The 18939-nt window shown below is 38.2% G+C and overlaps 1 protein-coding gene and 2 long non-coding RNA genes across 5 annotated transcripts in view; 2 read left to right on the forward strand and 1 right to left on the reverse strand.

The window, feature by feature from the left end:
- The first annotated feature begins 350 nt into the window (after positions 1 to 350).
- LOC111321123 (polycystin family receptor for egg jelly) overlaps positions 351 to 18939 on the forward strand; it is a 39725-nt gene continuing 21136 nt past the window's right edge. The window contains exons 1-9 of one of the 3 annotated variants that reach the window (XM_088752392.1): positions 351 to 477; positions 7779 to 7878; positions 9092 to 9119; positions 11645 to 11904; positions 14240 to 14462; positions 14783 to 14888; positions 15417 to 15677; positions 16562 to 17024; positions 17336 to 18803. In XM_088752392.1, coding sequence (XP_088608518.1) covers positions 7831 to 7878; positions 9092 to 9119; positions 11645 to 11904; positions 14240 to 14462; positions 14783 to 14888; positions 15417 to 15677; positions 16562 to 17024; positions 17336 to 18803 — 2857 coding nt within the window. In that variant the 5' untranslated portion in view covers positions 351 to 477; positions 7779 to 7830. Of the gene's footprint in view, positions 478 to 7696; positions 7879 to 9091; positions 9120 to 11644; positions 11905 to 12305; positions 12445 to 14239; positions 14463 to 14782; positions 14889 to 15416; positions 15678 to 16561; positions 17025 to 17335; positions 18804 to 18939 lie in introns of those variants that run through there. The other 2 variants (XM_088752393.1, XM_088752394.1) reach the window with 2 other exon arrangements.
- LOC148734502 (uncharacterized) lies at positions 7228 to 8361 on the reverse strand. Its single transcript, XR_015998499.1, has 3 exons — positions 8172 to 8361; positions 7652 to 7784; positions 7228 to 7563 (listed from the first exon to the last, which is right to left on the reverse strand). It is a non-coding gene; the product is annotated as an uncharacterized LOC148734502 (long non-coding RNA).
- Positions 9758 to 11142, forward strand: LOC148734503 (uncharacterized). Its single transcript, XR_015998500.1, has 2 exons — positions 9758 to 9888; positions 10276 to 11142. It is a non-coding gene; the product is annotated as an uncharacterized LOC148734503 (long non-coding RNA).

Here is an 18939-nt window from a genome sequence, read left to right on the forward strand (position 1 = left end):
CTTTCTTGCGCAAGATTACAATTGTTTCCTGTCACATGGTTTAATCGTTGTTTTATCAATTTTTTTCTTTTTAAACCTGTCACGTGTCGTTATCATCTGTTAGTCTTGAAAGTTGCTAATCAACTTAAGTTATTCTTTTAGATGTCGGATTGTTGATCTTTGTACATTGGTTCAGTTGGCAGAATAGTCTGTGCAGAAGTACACTATTCTTCAGGTGTCCATTCGTAGAGTTTAAACCTTACTTCATGACACTCTTGATCGCACACTACTCAAATTAGCTGCCTTTGTTTGTTTTTTATGATGTGTTATTAGTTAGAGAGAATTCCTCGACCACTCACAATTGTCAAACAAGCGCAGGTGTTAACTGCAGTTCTAGATGTTTCAACAGATATATGCAAAATTGTTGTGAGCGTGATAACTTGATACGGTGAAAAGCCAAAAAATCAAATTCTTGAGAGCAGAATATCAAAAGAAAAGGTACGGCTCACATTTACAAGTAACACTAACTTCTGGTGTGCAAAAACTAAAGTAGGTTGAAAGCGGGGGGAAAATTTCTAGGCAAGTGGAGTGTTTGTTTTGGATACAATATTTCTCGATTTTAAGTCCTAGATTTGACAGTCGTTATGTTCACCTTCGCTAGTAGAAAAAAGGAAAAAGAAATTCTTAACAATATGTTGAGTTTTTTTTCTGCATCGACTCGCTAGTTTTTGTCTTTTATTTATTTCGTCATTTCGTGGAACAATTTTAATTTCTTTGAAGACTTCTTGTTAAATGACTCAGTTTCAACCTCCTGGGGGTCTATAATAACACAAGTGTAAAATTCGCTACCAAAACTACATTCTTATTCTTTAAAGTCACGAAACTGTTCAAATACGCGCCTAACGCTTAAATGGAGAACTATATATTTTCATTACATACATAGCCAAGATAATATTTCAGTATTTTTCTATCTGAAATTCTTTGTTATGCGCAAAAGTTTGTAGCTTTTTTTCTGTTTGCTCATTCATCAACAAAATAAATGGAAGATCTTTGAACTTTAAATTTTGCCTTCCAACATCTTAGAGTTAAAATTTTATCGTTAAGTTCAACACATTTCGAAAAAAAAACTGCAAATTTGCGCTAATTTTCGGCGAAGAAAGATTTTCGCCAAAATATGATTATTTTATGCAGGTGTTTCGAGAAATTAAAGAAATGTTACAGGGCACTAAGATAACATACATGAAAATGATACAAGAGCATCGGGCACTCGTTCTAAACGTAAAAAATACAGTTAATTTTACAGATAAATCGTCCATCCATTAAATCATCTGGTTAAATTTGAAGTCACGTTGATAGAAATAGAAGCCAGGTTTGATTTAAGTCGCGGAATTGATTCTTGTTTTCAGTGTTTATATAACAGGCGCCAGAATGGTTGCACAGTGTTAAATTGGTAACCGGGGCCGGGTAGCCTTGGGATAGTTGGGAGGAAATCCTGGGGTGTCCGTGTCCAGCCCATCTCCCCACCTCTTTTGTGATTAATAACTTAAAAATTCAGGGGATGGAAAAAAAACATAAATCTACGCAATATGAATCCCTCACTGCTCATCGGATGAAACGTAACTTTCGATAATGCACAGGGTCGACATCGGCAATAGGAAGGAGGGTAGGTCGTACGGGTTGATAATCCCCGTTCTTGCTTTATATATACATACAAGTAAATTTTACCCGGATTTTATTTTTTTTTTTCATATATTAATGAATTTATTGATTACAGCATTTAGTGTCGGCATGTTTCTTAAAAGTAAAGTTGTTTTAAGTATCACCTGACAACATTCTTGTGGGTTCGTTTCGGTAATATTCCCCTCGCCTTCTTTCGCCACGACTGAGAAAGTAATGATCTAGATTTTAAAGTCAACAACACTTTGTTTCATTGATGAAAAACACGTTTTGAGTTCCCACACAGAAACAGATCATGCAGTAATCCTAAAAAAAAATGGTTAAAAGGCAACAGTATGTTTCTTCTGTGTTTGTTTGAGTTCTAAGCAGTGATAGAAATTAAAATCGAAAGACCAGATATTAACGCTGCGTTCGTCACGTACGATTTTTGTCTTTATAACTATCAGAATAAATTTCTTTACCAAGTAAAGCTTACAAGTAGAGACTTAAATACGTCTTGCTTTGTTAAGGAAATAATTATTATTATCACCCGTTGGAGGATTTTTGGGGGGTTCACATGTTTTTCAGGGGGAGCGGAAGGGGATTAGTCGTCGCCGCCAAAAGATTAAGGGGGGGGGAGCCATAAAAAAATGACTGCCAACTAACTATCAGTGAGCAATGATCGTAAGAGTATTAGAGGGCCTTATGGGCGGATCAGTTCAATTCTTTATCATGACAGAACCAAAATCCCCCAAGCCCCCCCTCCCTCCTCCCCTAAGTTCAAATAAATTGTACTTGTAAAGCAGTCGGCAGTTTCACACAAAGAATAAGCACCTTTTTGCTCTTGTTACTGTAGCGTTTAGGCAGTCTGATCTGTGCAATTAAGAAAAAAATGGGTTACTCGAGCTCTGAATGGCGGCTTTTAGAAAGCTTTCCCAAGCCGACCTTGACTGGCTTGTGAAGCAGCTGGCCTGCGTGCACCCAGGGGCCGCCTGTCAATATGTTTGACAACATTCAATTCTGCCTTTGAAAATGGTAAAAATATATATTTTTTAGGATTTTTTTTCCAAACGAATCAGTATGCCATACACCACCTATTTATCTTCCCCTGCAAAAGCAGAACATTTTACAAGAGAGAATCGGTTTGTAGTAAAATATTAATTATATTGGAAGTGTGCTAACTCACGGGTTAAATTTTATTGTAGTCTACTGCTAAACAGTTTTGCTTTTCCAGATAGGCAAAATGTTTCTTTTTTTTTTCAAAGAAAACTAGTTGTGCTGACTAATGGCAGAGCTATGTCAATATGATAATGTTTGAAACGACTATCCAAATGAATACAATAACAAACGGGTCCTTGCGTAATATTATTGATTGTTACTATGCAGTTTTCAGGAGATAGTTTATCACTTAGTTTGGTAGAGTTATTAATTTTTCTTTTACAGAAATTTTACAAGTGAAGACTCGCAATCAAGGTTTTTGAAGTAAGAGCCCTGACAAATTTGTGTCTGATGTTCGGGTTTTATTTATTTTTCCCACAAATATCGATTTGCGCCGTAATAACATTGGCTTGTCATGTGCGTATGAAGCCACCAGTTATAATCGATATCTGCCCAGAGAAGGCACCACTTTTGTTATCGTATTACCGAATTTGCAACGACACTAAAAAAGTTACTCTCGTATCAGTCTTGAAATTCATCAGGTTGGTAGAAGATACAGAGCATTAACTTTGCGATATACTTTGATCACGTGGGAGGGTGTTAAGATATCTTTTAAGTGTTCCTTTATCACATTTCTTGGCATATGCTGCATCTGTTCTCACGAAGGAGCTGAAGCAAAGACACGAAACTGCACGAACTGTACCCAAAGTAAGTACGGCAGAAATTGTTCTCAGATCCTGTTTGATGTGCCTTGAAAAGATGAATCTTTTACAAATTTGTTTTCAACTTCTTGAAACCCAGGTACAATCAGACTTACAGGGAATTCCGCATATGATATGGCGCTTTTCGGTTGTACTCTACTGTTGCAGAACTGATCAGCTTGTACGATAGGAGCTTAGGAAATGACTATCATATAATTTATACATCATCGGACTAAAAATTTCTCTTCAAGAGTCTGTGGCAATAGAAAAGAAAATCATGATCCCTTCTATCCTGAAGGTAAATTTGAAAAGACACCAAGTCTAAGAATTATTCGACAAAGAAACGGTAAAGATAATTTTTATTGCAAAATCTTCACTCACTGAGCTGACTTAAATGAAAAGGAATCTATCCTTAAAGCTTTCCATTACCGGAAGTTAAAAGGAAGGCTCTGTTCGTGGTGACATAAAATAATTAATACTAGTCGTATTTGTTCAACATGGGGCAATTATGTCTCAAAGAAAATTAATTTGCGACTTTTTCGGTTTTCAAATATTTTGGTAAAAACTAATTGATGTCTAAAGGAATACTTCAAAACAAAGATCAGCGAGGTCGTGCTGAGCATGGGCAACGAAATTTGAAAGATCAGGCGAGTAAATACGCTGAAATGGTAGGGGTTTATACCTATCGTTGAGACAATACCTCCACTTCACATCATCTTAATTGTTTCATACGTTTCCCAATTTTTTCAAAGCTGGACACCTAATGACTTCATATTTCCAAGAATGTTTTATCTCCCTTTCCTGTAGTGAAGCAAGCCGTGAATATGGAAAAGTGAAAGTAAAACTGTTTATAGACTCGCGGTTCATAGAATCAAATTTATCAGCTCTCATGTTTGATTATGTCATAGTAATTTTGGCTTTAGGCAAATATACTACCTTCTTACGTAAACAATTATGCATTGGTTATTGCAATTGGTTTCTAAGAGCAACTGTCCTATTTTAAGCGCTTCCCACCTCGCTCAGTGGTTAAGGAAGGAATTGTTTCATCCGATTAAATTCCAGAGTATCTGAAATATTTAATTCTTTTCCGGAGCGGTGAAAGTTCTTTTTGGCCGAAACGGACGTTTAAAACAACAACTTCGGGTGAGTGCGTTTTCTTGAAGCTCGAGAAATCTGATTGGCCAGCAGGACAGGTAACAGATAATGCCTTGAAACTTAAGTGGTATGCTGAAGTGCTGATCACTGGTGAATGTGTTCATAAATTGAATTTCGTCACGATACCGTGTGTAGAAAGTAGGTTAAGGATGAATTTACAGAGATCGGCTGAAGATTTTCGTGTTCCTATTTTATTATTTGCGGATGGGACGTGGAAGTTGACACTACACCGAAATTGGAAATTTCTCTCGGTGTTCTCCAGGCTGTCAAATTACACATTAACACTGCGCACGCAAGGATTCAGCAACGTTAGTTTGCCAAACGTCGTAATTTGTAATCGCTCTAGTTATTCCGGTTTTAACTCAAAATTATTTTATGTCGATACATGTAAATTGAAGGCAAGCAAATGACTTTAAAAAAATCACGACTCTTCAATTCTTTTTTTGTTTTTCTTACGAGCTTCATTTCATCGAAGGACATAGAAATAAGAAAAAAATTAGTGAGATAATTTTACATCTATTCAGCAGTAGAAAATAAAGAATCTGCACTGTTTACATTCAAGTGAATTATGTATGAAACAGAAGATCTTCCGTTACAACCATTTGCGCAATTCCCGCACGTCGTGCACGTAAGAGCGCGCTAACTGCATGGTATAGAACTACAAAGAAAGCAAAATTATATCATCAGTTATACAACTATAGCTATCCTGCCTTCTGGGGCATAATTAATCTCTCGTCCGTTATCCACGAAAACGCAATATTCTGCGACATGTCCTTACATGTTTTATTTGCGTACACATTTTCGCCCTGAATGTAAGAGGTAAGCGATACACCTTTACCATGCAAAGGACTAAGCTTGATTTTAAATGGTATGTAACATAAGATGCTAAGCATGCGCGCAGTTTTAACCTTCGCGGAATACATGACGTCCAACGATGATAAATGACTCACTCATATGAAAAGATAATTTGAAAGACATGCATCATCAAATAAAACTGTTTATGCTATTGCAACAAGTTTACGCTCCTCATAGTAATATATAGGTTTTTTAAAATGTATTCTTAAAAAGTTTAAAATCACAAAAGTCTTGAATGTAAGTCTCGGTCACAATGAATAGACTTACGTTTGCACTGTGTTTCTTTACTGATGCATGACGCTGTTCTGCGCCTTCTATAACTTTTAGTGAAATGAGAATTACGTATATATGGTGTATTCTGACTGACTAAATGCTCGTCAAAACAATTGTACTGCTTGGGAAGCAAAAATTCTGCACGCATTCCGCTCTGAACAACGTAACAGCGAAACTAGGCATGGAAGTTTTCAGGCGATCAACTGGAACATATCATAATGCTTATTGTGATGACTATTAGTGATTTCGTTGAGTTAGGGCGATCTAGCGCACCTGTTGTGTATAATAACAATATTCTCTCTTTGTTTCTTTTCAAGTAGTTAGTATGTGGTATGCGGAACTTGGAAATGACGGGCTTTCATTATCTTTGTTAAATAACTTTGAGAAAACTTTCACTCTTTGATCAATGTTTTGCGCAGCAATTTTTGTGACTTGCCCTTCTCTAATTGATTCCTCCTTGGCTGGTTAAGCATATCTTCTAGAAGATAAAGGAGACACTGTTGGACTTGAAGTTAGAATGAAACGCAAATGATTTTAGTCGGACATTGCGCTCTCTCGTTGATTAAAAAAACTTCGATTCTGACGCATAAGAATTAACCACAGATTCCTAACAAAAGTGACTTTTAAACAGGATTTTGCCCCTGAAAGATGTAATCAAGAGCAACCGAATTCTGTAAGTTATATAGCGGTCGGCCAAATCCATTTAGGTAACTTAAAGCACACTTACTTCATTTATAGCAATGCTTGGATCATTTCAAACTGAACAAAGGGAGCCATTAGTGACGACGACGAAGACAAGGCTCGTAAATTCATTTTAACTTTGATGAATTTCGTCACCTCACTGATGATTGCCATTATTATTTCGTGAACAGTTTTAAACAGGTTTCCCTGTTATTACTAACCGCCTCCCGGTTAGCTCAATGGATAGAGCGCTGGACTGTTGTGCGGGAGGTCGAGGGTTCGAGCCTCGGCCGGACCAACACTCAAGGTCTTAAAATAATTGAGAAGAATATGCTACATTTCTATAACATCAAGAAATGGTTAGATATTCTAGTCTTCTCGGATAGGGACAAATAAATGGAGGTCCCGTCTCCTACAGGGTTAGGGGTAGGAGACGTTAATTTCCCACGCACGAGATTACTGTGTGATGGATGTCCTCCCCTGGGTTGGGATGGGCGGGTTAGGATTGATTGTAAAGCGCTGTTGATCTGTCATTGTAAATAGCGCTCTATAAGTGATAAATTGTTGTTGTTGTTGTTGTTTCGAAATCAGCCGAAATTGTAATGTATGATTTAATATTACATTTTTTCCGTTATGACAGGTGCAATTAGCTAAGGCTGGTTAAAATGGAGGCCTAAGAATATACCTTTTGATTTAACCGGCGCCGAAGGGTACAACCTAATAAAAGGATTGACTAAGAACTGACTAACAGAGACCTAACGCAATAATATCAACTATAAGTGAAAGATTTTCGTCTCTGGTCTCAACTTTATTAATAATTCACTATTTAGAATATTCAATGCATTTAAACTTAAGTGAACATAAAAATGTTTAAAAACATTTTTTAAATTGGTAAAATATGTTTTAACTTCTGCTTTGACTGGCAAAAAAAAAAAGTGATTTCAGTATTTTTTATTTCTCTACTAAAATTGTGATGAGTTGTGTTTTTTGTTCGGTTACATAAAAATAAAACTTTGGACAAAAAGAAACTTTCTATACCAACTATCTAGATCAAGTTTCTTCGTTTATTCATCCTGTCCATTAAAATTCCGCTTTTTGCAGCCACCTGCATGAAGGTATTAAAATTACAAAAGAGAATGATTACAGAATACAGTTTAGTTGTCGGGCCATAAAAATACAAATTGTTTGCTCACCTCCACGATGAATCGAATTTGGTGCCAGCACTAAACAACACAAGATATTTTGGCGACGGTTGGGGGTTGTCAGATAACTGTCTGTCAATTGCGAATATTCCAGACCTCTTTTTATTTTTTGCCTCAGGTTATGCTGGAACAAATGAAAAAAGTGTGAATTTTAAAGTCTTCGCTGCAAAATGAGGATCACATTGAGCTTGCTTATAGGAGTATGCGTTGGCTTATTGGTAAGTTAGTAAGTTTTTTCTTTTCACTGAGGTTAAGTTTTTGGGAATGTTAGGTAACGTCAGCGAAGATATAGCTGTCATTTGACAGCCTTCAATTCAAAATGTATTTATGGCATGGCAGTTTTCAAAATGAAACATTACTCTTGGCCCCTGCAAATAACATTTCTTGTCTTTCTGCGTACAAAATGTATTAAAATTTATGTCGAACGTTTGAATCGTAGCTTTTGAGTTTGTTTGTCGTTTCTCCTGCAAATTCCTAGACTATCTACAAAATGCTTTCATTCGTAATTTACCTATAGCTTATTTGATGAACCAACAGCCGGGAAATATCAGTTTAACAGACCGTTCAAATAACGTTTGCCATATCATCACTGAAATCGTTTGACTGCGTGCATATGGAAGAAATGAATCTGTCGCGCAAAATGTTTTGAAAAATCATCCAAGATCGAGGTTAAGTGTTTTTATCTGGTGAGCTGAGCACTTTACTGACGTTTTTCAAAACAATTTCAAGTGCACGTGTTCCGGCCCCTTACCTTAATCAGTCTTTGAAAGCTTTATGCATCATTAAATACATCCAGTTTTAACTGAAAAGTTTACTAAATCTCGTGGTCGCTAAGGCTCAACTATCCAGCTACAAAATGATACTATTGGGACAGAACCTTGTCATTTGCTTGTCTTGTTTATTATGTACAGTTTTTCCGAAACTTTAATTCGGGAAAGCGATTTTAAAAAATATATTACAAAACAGTTCCTTTCGCAATTGTCGCAAAGTCTAGAAAAAAATTTTTTTTTTTTTTTTTTTAATTTTCTTTTGAAAAACATTGAATATCAAAGCGGCAGGATAATTAAATTCTATAGACGATGACGGATCATCTTAGCAAATTGAAGAAGCATGAGTTTTGTGATGGGAATCTAAAAGCTTGTTTTGCAAATTGCTACAATTTCAAGCTAAATGTTTTACTTTAATTAAAAAAGTCCAGGGAATAAAAATGCTCTTATTGTTCATGTATCTGAACGATTTGCTTTAAACGTTCTTACGTAACAGAATTGCAGTGGCCAAGTTATTTTCTGATGACACAAAATGCACTTTCGATCGCCTATTTGTGGTTACAAACTAATGTAAAATATTCCATCTCCATCATATCCTGATGGGATAGTTATTTCTACTTTCCTTATTCGATCTTCATTTCATTTTATTTGCTTTTTTTCACAGACAATGCAGTGGACAACGTCCGTTAAAGGTAAAACTTTTAATTCTCGGGCGGTTAAAAAATTATTTTAGACTCAGTAATAAGTAGATAAATATGCATGGTTTACCGCGTCCAAGGACACAGGCTGTTATGCAGAAAGTAAACTATTATGCAGAAAACAACTTTTTCTCAAAAAATAACTAGCAGAGCGCAAACTCGAGACCAAAAACAATGAACGCAAGATTCATTATAATGAAAAAAATTCTTTAATCTCAAATTCGATAAAATATCAGTAAAGAACTGCTACTTTCAGAGTCTCATTTCTCGTAGCTCCATTAAGTCTTTTAAGATAGAAAATACTTTCGCCTTTAACTGAATAGACAATCGGATCTTTAGCAACACATAAATAATGAATCACAAACAGGCTGGTTTGTTAATTGTTCTGAAATGGCGAAAAAGAAAATATCCTTTAGCGGATATAAAATGTGAGGAGGTAGCGTGATTAGCTTACACGCTTACCATCACGTTTCAATTTGACTTCGTCTCCGGATGAATTGAAACAAGTTTGCAAGAACGTACGACGCGCAGCGAATGACAGCATTTCTTAATGATCGTTATCCATGCTTAAAGTTGGCTTGATTCACCACTTTTCCCTTTGAAATATCCGATATCTCTGGCCTTGAGGTGATGGCATCGTCTGCGAGTCGCTTTATTTTTGATTACTGTTTCTTCAATAAAGAGATATCACTCGCTCATATCAACAGCTGGGTAGAAAGGGCGACTGTAGACACCATGATAGTCTTATTCTTTGTAGGCCGGTGTTGATAAATGCCACAAAAGTCTAGTCTGGTTAAATGTTCTGTGAATTGTCTAACCATTACTTTAAAATAATATATATATATCTCTTATTAACCAAGCGCGAGGGCCGTACTAGGAGAATATCGGCCCGAGGTCTTCACAATACGGACCGAGCGCAGCGAGGTCCGTACAAAAAAGACAGAAGGCCGATATTCTTCCAGTACGGTCCCGAGCAAGCTTGGTTAATAAGAGATTTATTACACGACTGAAGTTCAAAGGGACACAAGTGCGGTATCATTCAGGACCATTCGGGACCATTCAAGACAGTGCCCGGTCCAATAAATAAAAAAAATTACTGCGTTGTGCCGTGAAGTTCGGTCAGGTAAAAAGCCGCGTAATACATACCGAGATTTCGTGTTGTAGAGTGCAGTGAAGTATCGTACAACATCGTAAATGGACTTGTCTCTTTTAAATCATGTCGGAAAATTCGCTGAAGAGCCTTGAAAACGTTATAAAACGCTATGAAAAGTCTTGTGGGGCGGAGTTTTGTGCGGTTAGGGGTCGTGTAGGGTCGACAAGTGTCGTCAATTATCGTGAAGTTCGGTGGAGAGCCGTATAGTGTCCTGAAGTGCTGCACATAGCCATGTAGAGTCCTCACCAGTCATGTAGTGTACAACTGTGTAGTACCGTGAAGTGTAGTTTATAACCGTGTGGTTTCGTTAAGTGCCGAGAGGAACCTTAGGGCCAAGGCACGTTACAAACTTTTGTGAGAAAAATGCGAAGAATTTTGAAGTTTCCAGCCTTGTCCATTCAAATCATACAACGGAGGTTTATGTAGTGTCACAGAAAAGAAAATTTTGAAATGTGCATCATGATGAAAAAGTTGAACCCTTTACTCCCTATTATTACATCGCTTGCAGCGTCCCTAAGCAAGATAAGGCGAGTTCTGTGTTCTGGTTGGCTACCCGAGCGGGCGGCGTTATTCTTCGATAATTTCGGCGATGGAAACGCAAAAAGCGGCAGAAGATAGTCAAAACAAAGAAAAGAGAAACGATTCTCGTGAGTTTGTTGTGCTACAAACACAGTTGGCTTTCTTTCCAGGCTCTGGAAGTAAACAAGTCATTCCTTAATTCTTGATAAAGCGAAATCTTTTTGCGATATACTAAATCCTTTATTAACCAAGTTTGTTCGGTCAAGATGGCTGGATAATAGTCTCGTTCTTTTTTCGCAGACTTCGTCTCGGTCCATAAAAATGCAAAAAAAAAAAAAAAAAGAACTCGGCCAATATCCAGCCATCTTGACCTCACGCTTGGTCAATAACGCATGTATATCAGTATGCATATTCTCCATACTGTTCTTTATACATTTCCTGATATGCTGACAAGGAGAATGTGCTTATCAATCAAGAGTTTCTGCAGTTGATGATCATTTTCATTATTCTCACGACCTTAATGTGTGATTAAGGGATGACTTTGTAAGGAGAAATTAGACCCATACCCTTAAAACACCTCGTACACCTACGCCACGTGAATAAATTAACCTCGGCCGAGTCACTCGGACCCAGACCTCAACGGAATCCCCAGAAAGGCGACCTAAACTACTCCTAGATACTGCTAGGGGTTAATGATCAGTTGAGTAGAGCTGTAAAGTGAGAGAGGTATCATGGCGTCTGGACAAGGTGTCCAGATAAGCTGAAGGTCTTGATGTTTTACTTTATTGCTGCCATAAAATCACTCATTGCCACACTTGGTATAACTTAGCTGTTTCTAATTTTGCAGCGTCCTTCAACATAACATCCGACATCCTCAGAAGAGGCCAGACTCTTAATGTAACCGTGTCGGATGCTTGTACTGGCAATTACGATATTTTATTTGGAGACGGCACGAATAAAAGTGTGTCCAGTCCTCAAAAGACTGCATCGCATTCCTATGACAGTGTTGGAGATTATACCGTTCAAATACATGGGACTAGCGGTCAGTCAGGACCATGCCAATCAGCTACAAAGGCTGTGACTGTCAAAGATCCAATCCAAAACATGGTGAAAAATTCATACTTCAGTATTTTAATATCAAAATAGAAAAGGTTCCCAGGACCATGCCAGTCAGCTACAAAGGCTGTGACTGTCAAAGATCCAATCCAAAACATGGTGAAAAATTCATACTTCAGTATTTTAATATCAAAATAGAAAAGGTTCCCAGGACCATGCCAGTCAGCTACAAAGGCTGTGACTGTCAAAGATCCAATCCAAAACATGGTGAAAAATTCATACTTCAGTATTTTAATATCAAAATAGAAAAGGTTCCCGGGACCATGCCAGTCAGCTACAAAGGCTGTGACTGTCAAAGATCCAATCCAAAACATGGTGACAAATTCATACTTCAGTATTTTAATATCAAAATAGAAAAGGTTCCCAGGACCATGCCAGTCAGCTACAAAGGCTGTGACTGTCAAAGATCCAATCCAAAACATGGTGACAAATTCATACTTCAGTATTTTAATATCAAAATAGAAAAGGTTCCCAGGACCATGCCAGTCAGCTACAAAGGCTGTGACTGTCAAAGATCCAATCCAAAACATGGTGACAAATTCATACTTCAGTATTTTAATATCAAAATAGAAAAGGTTCCTTATAGCGCTCGAGAATTATACAGTTCACCCTGACTAAACTGAAGCTGCATAAAAATTGAATTTGGGTGAGGGGGTGGGGAGGGTGGGGGATATGTCTATGGTGCGACTAGGTCTGTGGCTGGCAGCTACTCTAGATTTATAATCTTGTTATCCGCTCAAAGATTGGTTAACTTCAATTTCACCTTCGGTGTGCAAACGGTAACTGGTCGTTTCGCCAACGTGTTAGTTCGTCAACGCCAGTTCGCCAACGTATGAAGTCGATTCGTTAACGTACGAAGTCGATTCGCCAACGTATGAAGTCGACTCGCCAACGTTTAATGTCAGTTCGCCAACGTCCAAAATAATTGTAGTTACAAATGAGTGAATAATAAACAACGCTTCTTCACGTGTAATCAAAAAAATATATCGGGAGTCAATCGCTATTTAACTAGGCAAGTGTTAAGGGCCCATTTCCATCCCAGATCCTTTGCAGCCGTTCGTTTTTGTTTTGGAATCGCGCTATTGTTAAATAACGAACTCTGATAGTCATTCACAAACGCTATTAAGAAGAAAAACAAAGATTTGGTGAAGAACACAGTAAACAAATTTCCAGCTAAAATTTTTGAGACTGAAAAATCATAAATCGAGTCTGTGTATATAAAACTTGTACAAAGCTTACTTGATGTTGAAGGAAATTGTTTGGCTTCAGCACTAAATAAAATATAAACAAATTACCAATATTGGCCAAAACTGATTTACTTCACGCATTTCAATTATAGAATAATCACTTCTACAAATGAGATCGCTTACATACATATCTCAGGATCTCAAGTAAAAATCAGTCAAACAATTATTCTCACCTCGAAAAAATCTCCCGGAGTCTCTAGTTCCATCGTAGGAACATTGCAATAACGTTTCTGCAAAAGCACTGTTTGTAGTATTACCGAACCCATGGTTGTCTTCCTTGCCCTCCATAAATCATACACAGACTCTCGAAGTCGAATAACCTTTGCCGAGCCGGGCAGACTCGGCCTTCCTCTAGACCGCTTCTTCGGCGGCATCAACTTTTCAAATGACGTTTTTCACTGTCATACATGTAAGAATTAAAAACTATTTACTGATATAGATACTACGATAGTTTGTTGTTCGCACATGATTCAAGATGGAACTTTGAAAGCCCTAATTAGTAAGATGGAAGAAGACATCAAAGCGATTCCGCAACTACGAGGAAAATAGCGTATTTTTCATATATGAAAAATGATCCGGGAACGCAAGGCATCTCGGTTGGAAATGGGCCTTTAAATAAAGATGTTTATACTTTACTGGGTAAAAGCCATGGATCGTTTTCAATTCAAACAAGATCAGCCGTCGAGGAAATGAGAGACTGGGAGAGAGTGAAACGAATAATTTCAAATGATATTAATCTACGAACACACGTGTATACATCAAAAGTAAAATTTTATTCCTATGGTCATTTGTATTTATAATTATTTTGAACGTTGGCGAACTGACATATAAGCGTTGACGAACTGACATTGGACGTTGACGAATCGACTTCGTACGTTGGCGAACTCACGTTGACGAACTGACGCGTTGGCAAAACGACCGGTAACCGCGCAAACACCTCCTCCAACCAGTTAGTAAGGCATGGTGCCTGTCACTGAGAAACTTCACATTTCTCGAGACCCAGGGGCCGGAACCTTTAATTTTCCGCAATGGTATCTACTCACGGAAGCATCGATTATATCTTTTTGTTTATCTTTCAGACCACTAACGTCAGCAGCACCCTCTGCAAAATTGGACAAAAGCTGAATATCAGCGTTGAAGTCTTCCCAGACACCCCAGTCACTGTTTACTGGCGCTGGAACAAAACCGATAACTGGACAACGGGACCCTTGGAGTGTAAAGAACTGGGCTGGCATGATCTGCATGTAATGGTCGAGAATGCTATCAGTGTCGTATCCAGCGAGTGTTACAACGAAATTTTGGGTAAAATCAAAATACTGTCAAAAGCTACTTGTTTCACATTGGTGGTCGTGAACGAACATATAAATTGTGGATGACATGCTGTCACCATCTTCTAGATTCAGCTGTTAAAAAAAAAAAATCGAAAGCTTTTTGAACAGGGTAATAATCTTACTGCGGTATCATACAAGCAGTGAAGAGATTTAAATCACTTATGCTTTAGTAAGGCATTGGCCACATCATATAGTTAAGTAGTATGATCTTGCTTTCAGATGGCTTTAGATTGTTCGTTCGTTTGTTTGCTTGTTTATTTTTTTACATTTTCTGTTTTCATTACTTTTCAGTTGTTGATTATAATTTTACCTTCAATCCTGAAATTGGAGCCCTTAATAGTACCGTGGAGATAACGAGATCGAGCGTGGCACAGATTTCGGATGAAACAAATTACACGTAAGCAGCCATTAGAACTCTTTGGCCATCACTCGCGCTTAAACTCACTCGCACAATAACTTGGCTTTATTACTCTCATTCACTCAAAACATGATATAAGAAATGCATCCTAGAGAAGTCTATAGATTTTAAAATTTCCGTAGTCTTTTGATGTCATTTTCAGTTGTACCTGTTAATGAGTTATTGAGTTTACTGAAAGCACGGTACAAACTCTTCCGCAGTAACAAAAAAATAGATTGGGTCTTCATTTAGTCCAGGCAGGAAAAAAGTATTAATTCGCTTTTTGACACTCACTGATTTTAAACACCTATTGATTTGGAGAGAGCCTTTTCACTGAAAAGTTCGATGCTGCACGGATTACTGAAACCAAATTTCCTTGATCCGTCGCGCTTGAAAGTTTCTTCAAAACTAGAGGAATCCTAGGGTGCCCTTAAACATAAATCTATCAGCTAGATCTCCCGCAATCAAGTGACAAAAGGCTCTAGAAAGAAAGGCTTTAGGCTTACCAATAACTTTCTAACTTGCTAGGTTTATATTGGAATTTGAAGACGAATCCATTCGATGCCCGAACAAAACATTTTCAAAGGTCTTTACGACGGCAAATCCAGATCCAGGTCATCTTGTCACACTGTGGATATACAATCAAGAGGGTCATGCAACCTTCCTACAGAAGTACATCAAAGTATATGAACCTGTTGAGCCTCCCATCAAAGTCTCGTACAAAAACATCAGCGGAAAAAACAAGCCGATCGATTTTGTCATTGAACCTCACAAAGGACATGGTGTCATGTAAGTATATGCTTAATCTGCTGTAGAATACCAAAAGTCTGTTTTTCTGTCCGTATAAAGCAAGAGCTTGGGGAAGAAAGAGATTTTGACGAAATAGTATGTGTAGAATTTTAAGTTCGCTTTCCTCAGACTTTCAGTAGGCTAGGCTCCTCCTGCTCTGGAGTATGAGGCATTTATAATTCTACGGCAGTGGACTGTTTCATTGTGTTTCAAGTGCCAGGAGCAGTTTTGTGAATACTTCTTCAAATAATCTATTCAAGTCCTAAACAGACCTTCCCACTTTTACCCTGCGGGTTTTATCTTTACGATCCTCTTCAAGAGCCGAGTTTCCCTGTGACCTTAAGAGGCATTAAGGAAATAATTAATAAAATCTTCCTTTTTTCACTAACTACTAGAAAGTTTTGTGTGAATCTTAGTAAACAATAGGGATTTAGAAGGGGAGGGTAGATGTCAAAAGACTTGCAGGGCTCAATTTGGGATTAGAACACAAAGTGTAAGTAACAGTTTTTAAATTATCAGGTTAATGCAAAATGTTTTGGGCTCGGCAAGACCAGTGCCATCTGGCTACTTGCCCCAGAGTGCTGGAGGGCAATGAAAATGCTTGTCACTTGACTTGTGGTTGCTCAAACCCTAACCCAACTGTAACCCTAACCCTAAACTGTAACCCTAGCATCAAAATACTGGAAAAAGGTCAATGGATTTCTGCAACCCCAACCCTAACCATTGGCTTAAGTCGAGACTCGCCATAGCTGTCTCCTGAGGGTGTCAAATACCTTAGTCAGTCAGGTGATTTTAATTTTTTTCATTATTTAATTAAGGTGCCAAAAACATCGATGATATGCTCGTATTAAGTTTTTTTCTCCCCTTGATCCTCTGCTCTACAGATACAGATGGGAGTTTGGTGACAATTCCACAGTCCTAAACAGTACCAATCGAACAACGACTCACACGTTTTCGTCCACTGGTGATTTCTGCGTCCTGTTGTCAGTAACAAACTTCTTCTCCGAGGCCTTAATCAATTTGAAAATGACGGTTGTAACAGCGATAGATGGCTTTGGATTTGTTAAAAATATTACTACCGTGCAAACAGGATCTCCTACAAATATTGGCATCGAAGTAAGAAATGGAAGTAATGTAAACGTCTCCATCGACTACGGAGACGGCTCCCCACCCCTGTGGATAGTGAATATTGATGACGTACTAGACATCTTCGTTATTTCGGTGTGGCATAATTACAGTGCACCTGGCCTCTACAATGTCAGTATCAAAGCATTGAATGTCCTGAGCACCCACACAGCTACGAGCATAGCTGATGTACAAGATCCAGTTCGGAATCTTACCATTGAGGTAAATAAATGCATAAGTAATAGTGTAAGTAAAATGAAGCTTATAGAATTGATGAAACGTGATAAAATAATACGAGAGATGCATTCAGTCAGGAAATATACACAGCCGAGGCGCGAACACGAAAAAAAAAAAAACCCTGAGAAAATTCAGGTTTAAATAGAAAAAAACTTCGAAATGCCAAAGTCTGGAAATTCTTCTATCTCAATTTAGATAACTTCGGATCAATAATAAGGGTAGACCTACAGGCGTTCCTTTTGAAATGTAAAATTTTTATCAGTAACACCATGAAAGCTGTTGATATTTCCCTTCAGAAAAAGTACGATACCCCATGTCTTGAAGTAAATGGGACACTCAGGGTTCATCTTACCGTCAACGGATCCAAACCTCGATTCATCTACAATTTCGGCGACAAAAAGAACGTGACCTCGAGTGAACTTATTAGAAACCACTCATACATTACTCACGGGGACTATGAACTCAACATTACAGCTTTTAACGACATCAGCAGTGTTTTCAAGATGAGCACAGTTACAGTGTGCAAACCAGTAGTTCTCCTCGTCGGCCTCATTGTTACCAGCCCACCAACGAACCTTAGTGACAACGTGGAGTTCACCCTTAATCTCGGAGAAGGTTCCGACTTTGAGTGCGTCTATAATTATGGAGATGGCAGTTTTGACTACTTTGGAAAGAACTGCTTTAATAAAACATACTTTGCAGACGGTGTTACTACCGATAAAACGCCTTTTTTGAATCTGGAGTTCAAAGTCAGTCACAATTATTCCGATGCAGGATTCTACACAGTTTTTGTGAACTGTTCAAACAGATTGAAGGAAGTCAACTTCACCTCTTTCGCAATTGTTCAAAAGCCGATAGAGGAACTTGTCCTACCTGAGATTTCTCCCAAGATTCTTGGGCGTTACAACCCTATCACTTGGACAATGGAAAACGGTACCAATGTAACTTTCTCGTTAGAGGCGGATGGAACAAACATCAATTATACCTCGTTCAAAACGGATACCGGAGACGTTTTGAACACAAGCCTTTCTCACATATACTCTGTGGGTGTCTATCTCGTCAAGCTGCGAGCCCAGAACAAAGTTTCCGAGGCAAGTCGCTCGATAACCCTCATAATCCAAATTGACGTAACAGACGTGACATTCAAAACTTGGACAACCACTAGTGACTTTGGGTCAAACATCCCGGGATTTGGAAGCGGTAACAACATATTTCCCTGTGAATACCCCGTAAATTTTACCGCTGAGCCAAACAATGGAACAAATCTCACCTTCTGGTGGAGGTTCGAAGATGACAAGGAGAAAAATACCAGTGAAGCTACGACTACCCACAAGTTCGCTGAGGCTGTTGGCGAGTATTGGACAAATGTAACCGTCTTCAATCTTGTTAGCAGCGTGACAAGGATGTTTGTACTCAAAACAGAGAAAAGTATCATGGGCCTTACTATTGATGATGACAGTCCCGTGAAGATCAATCGGACAACTTCCTTTCAACTTGGATTTTCCAAATTCGGAACCAAGACGTGCATCAACATGGACATGGGTGATAACAAAGGTTTTTTCGTGTTCGGGGGAAGTTACTGTCCGGGTAATACAGGCGACATAGATGAAAACTCCAATAGCTATGTTCATAGGTACAATTATTCCTCTATTGATGAGTTCTGGGTGAAAATCGTCGCCAATAACACTGTGTCAAACCAAACACTCGAGTACAAATCGGTCATAGTGGAACTTTCTTGTTTCTATCCTAACGCCTCCTTATCGGGTAAGTAAGTTTGCTGTTTTTGTTTTCATAGGTTCAGTTATTCCGGTCATTACATTCCTTGTTGCTGTCCTTGACCATTACGTGGCTAGAAATTCCAACGTAAAACGTTATCTAAGTCTCGTTCGCATTCTAATTT

This window comes from Stylophora pistillata, chromosome 3 (assembly GCF_964205215.1).
Source record: "Stylophora pistillata chromosome 3, jaStyPist1.2, whole genome shotgun sequence".
In the NCBI taxonomy this organism is placed as follows: Eukaryota; Metazoa; Cnidaria; class Anthozoa; order Scleractinia; family Pocilloporidae; genus Stylophora; species Stylophora pistillata.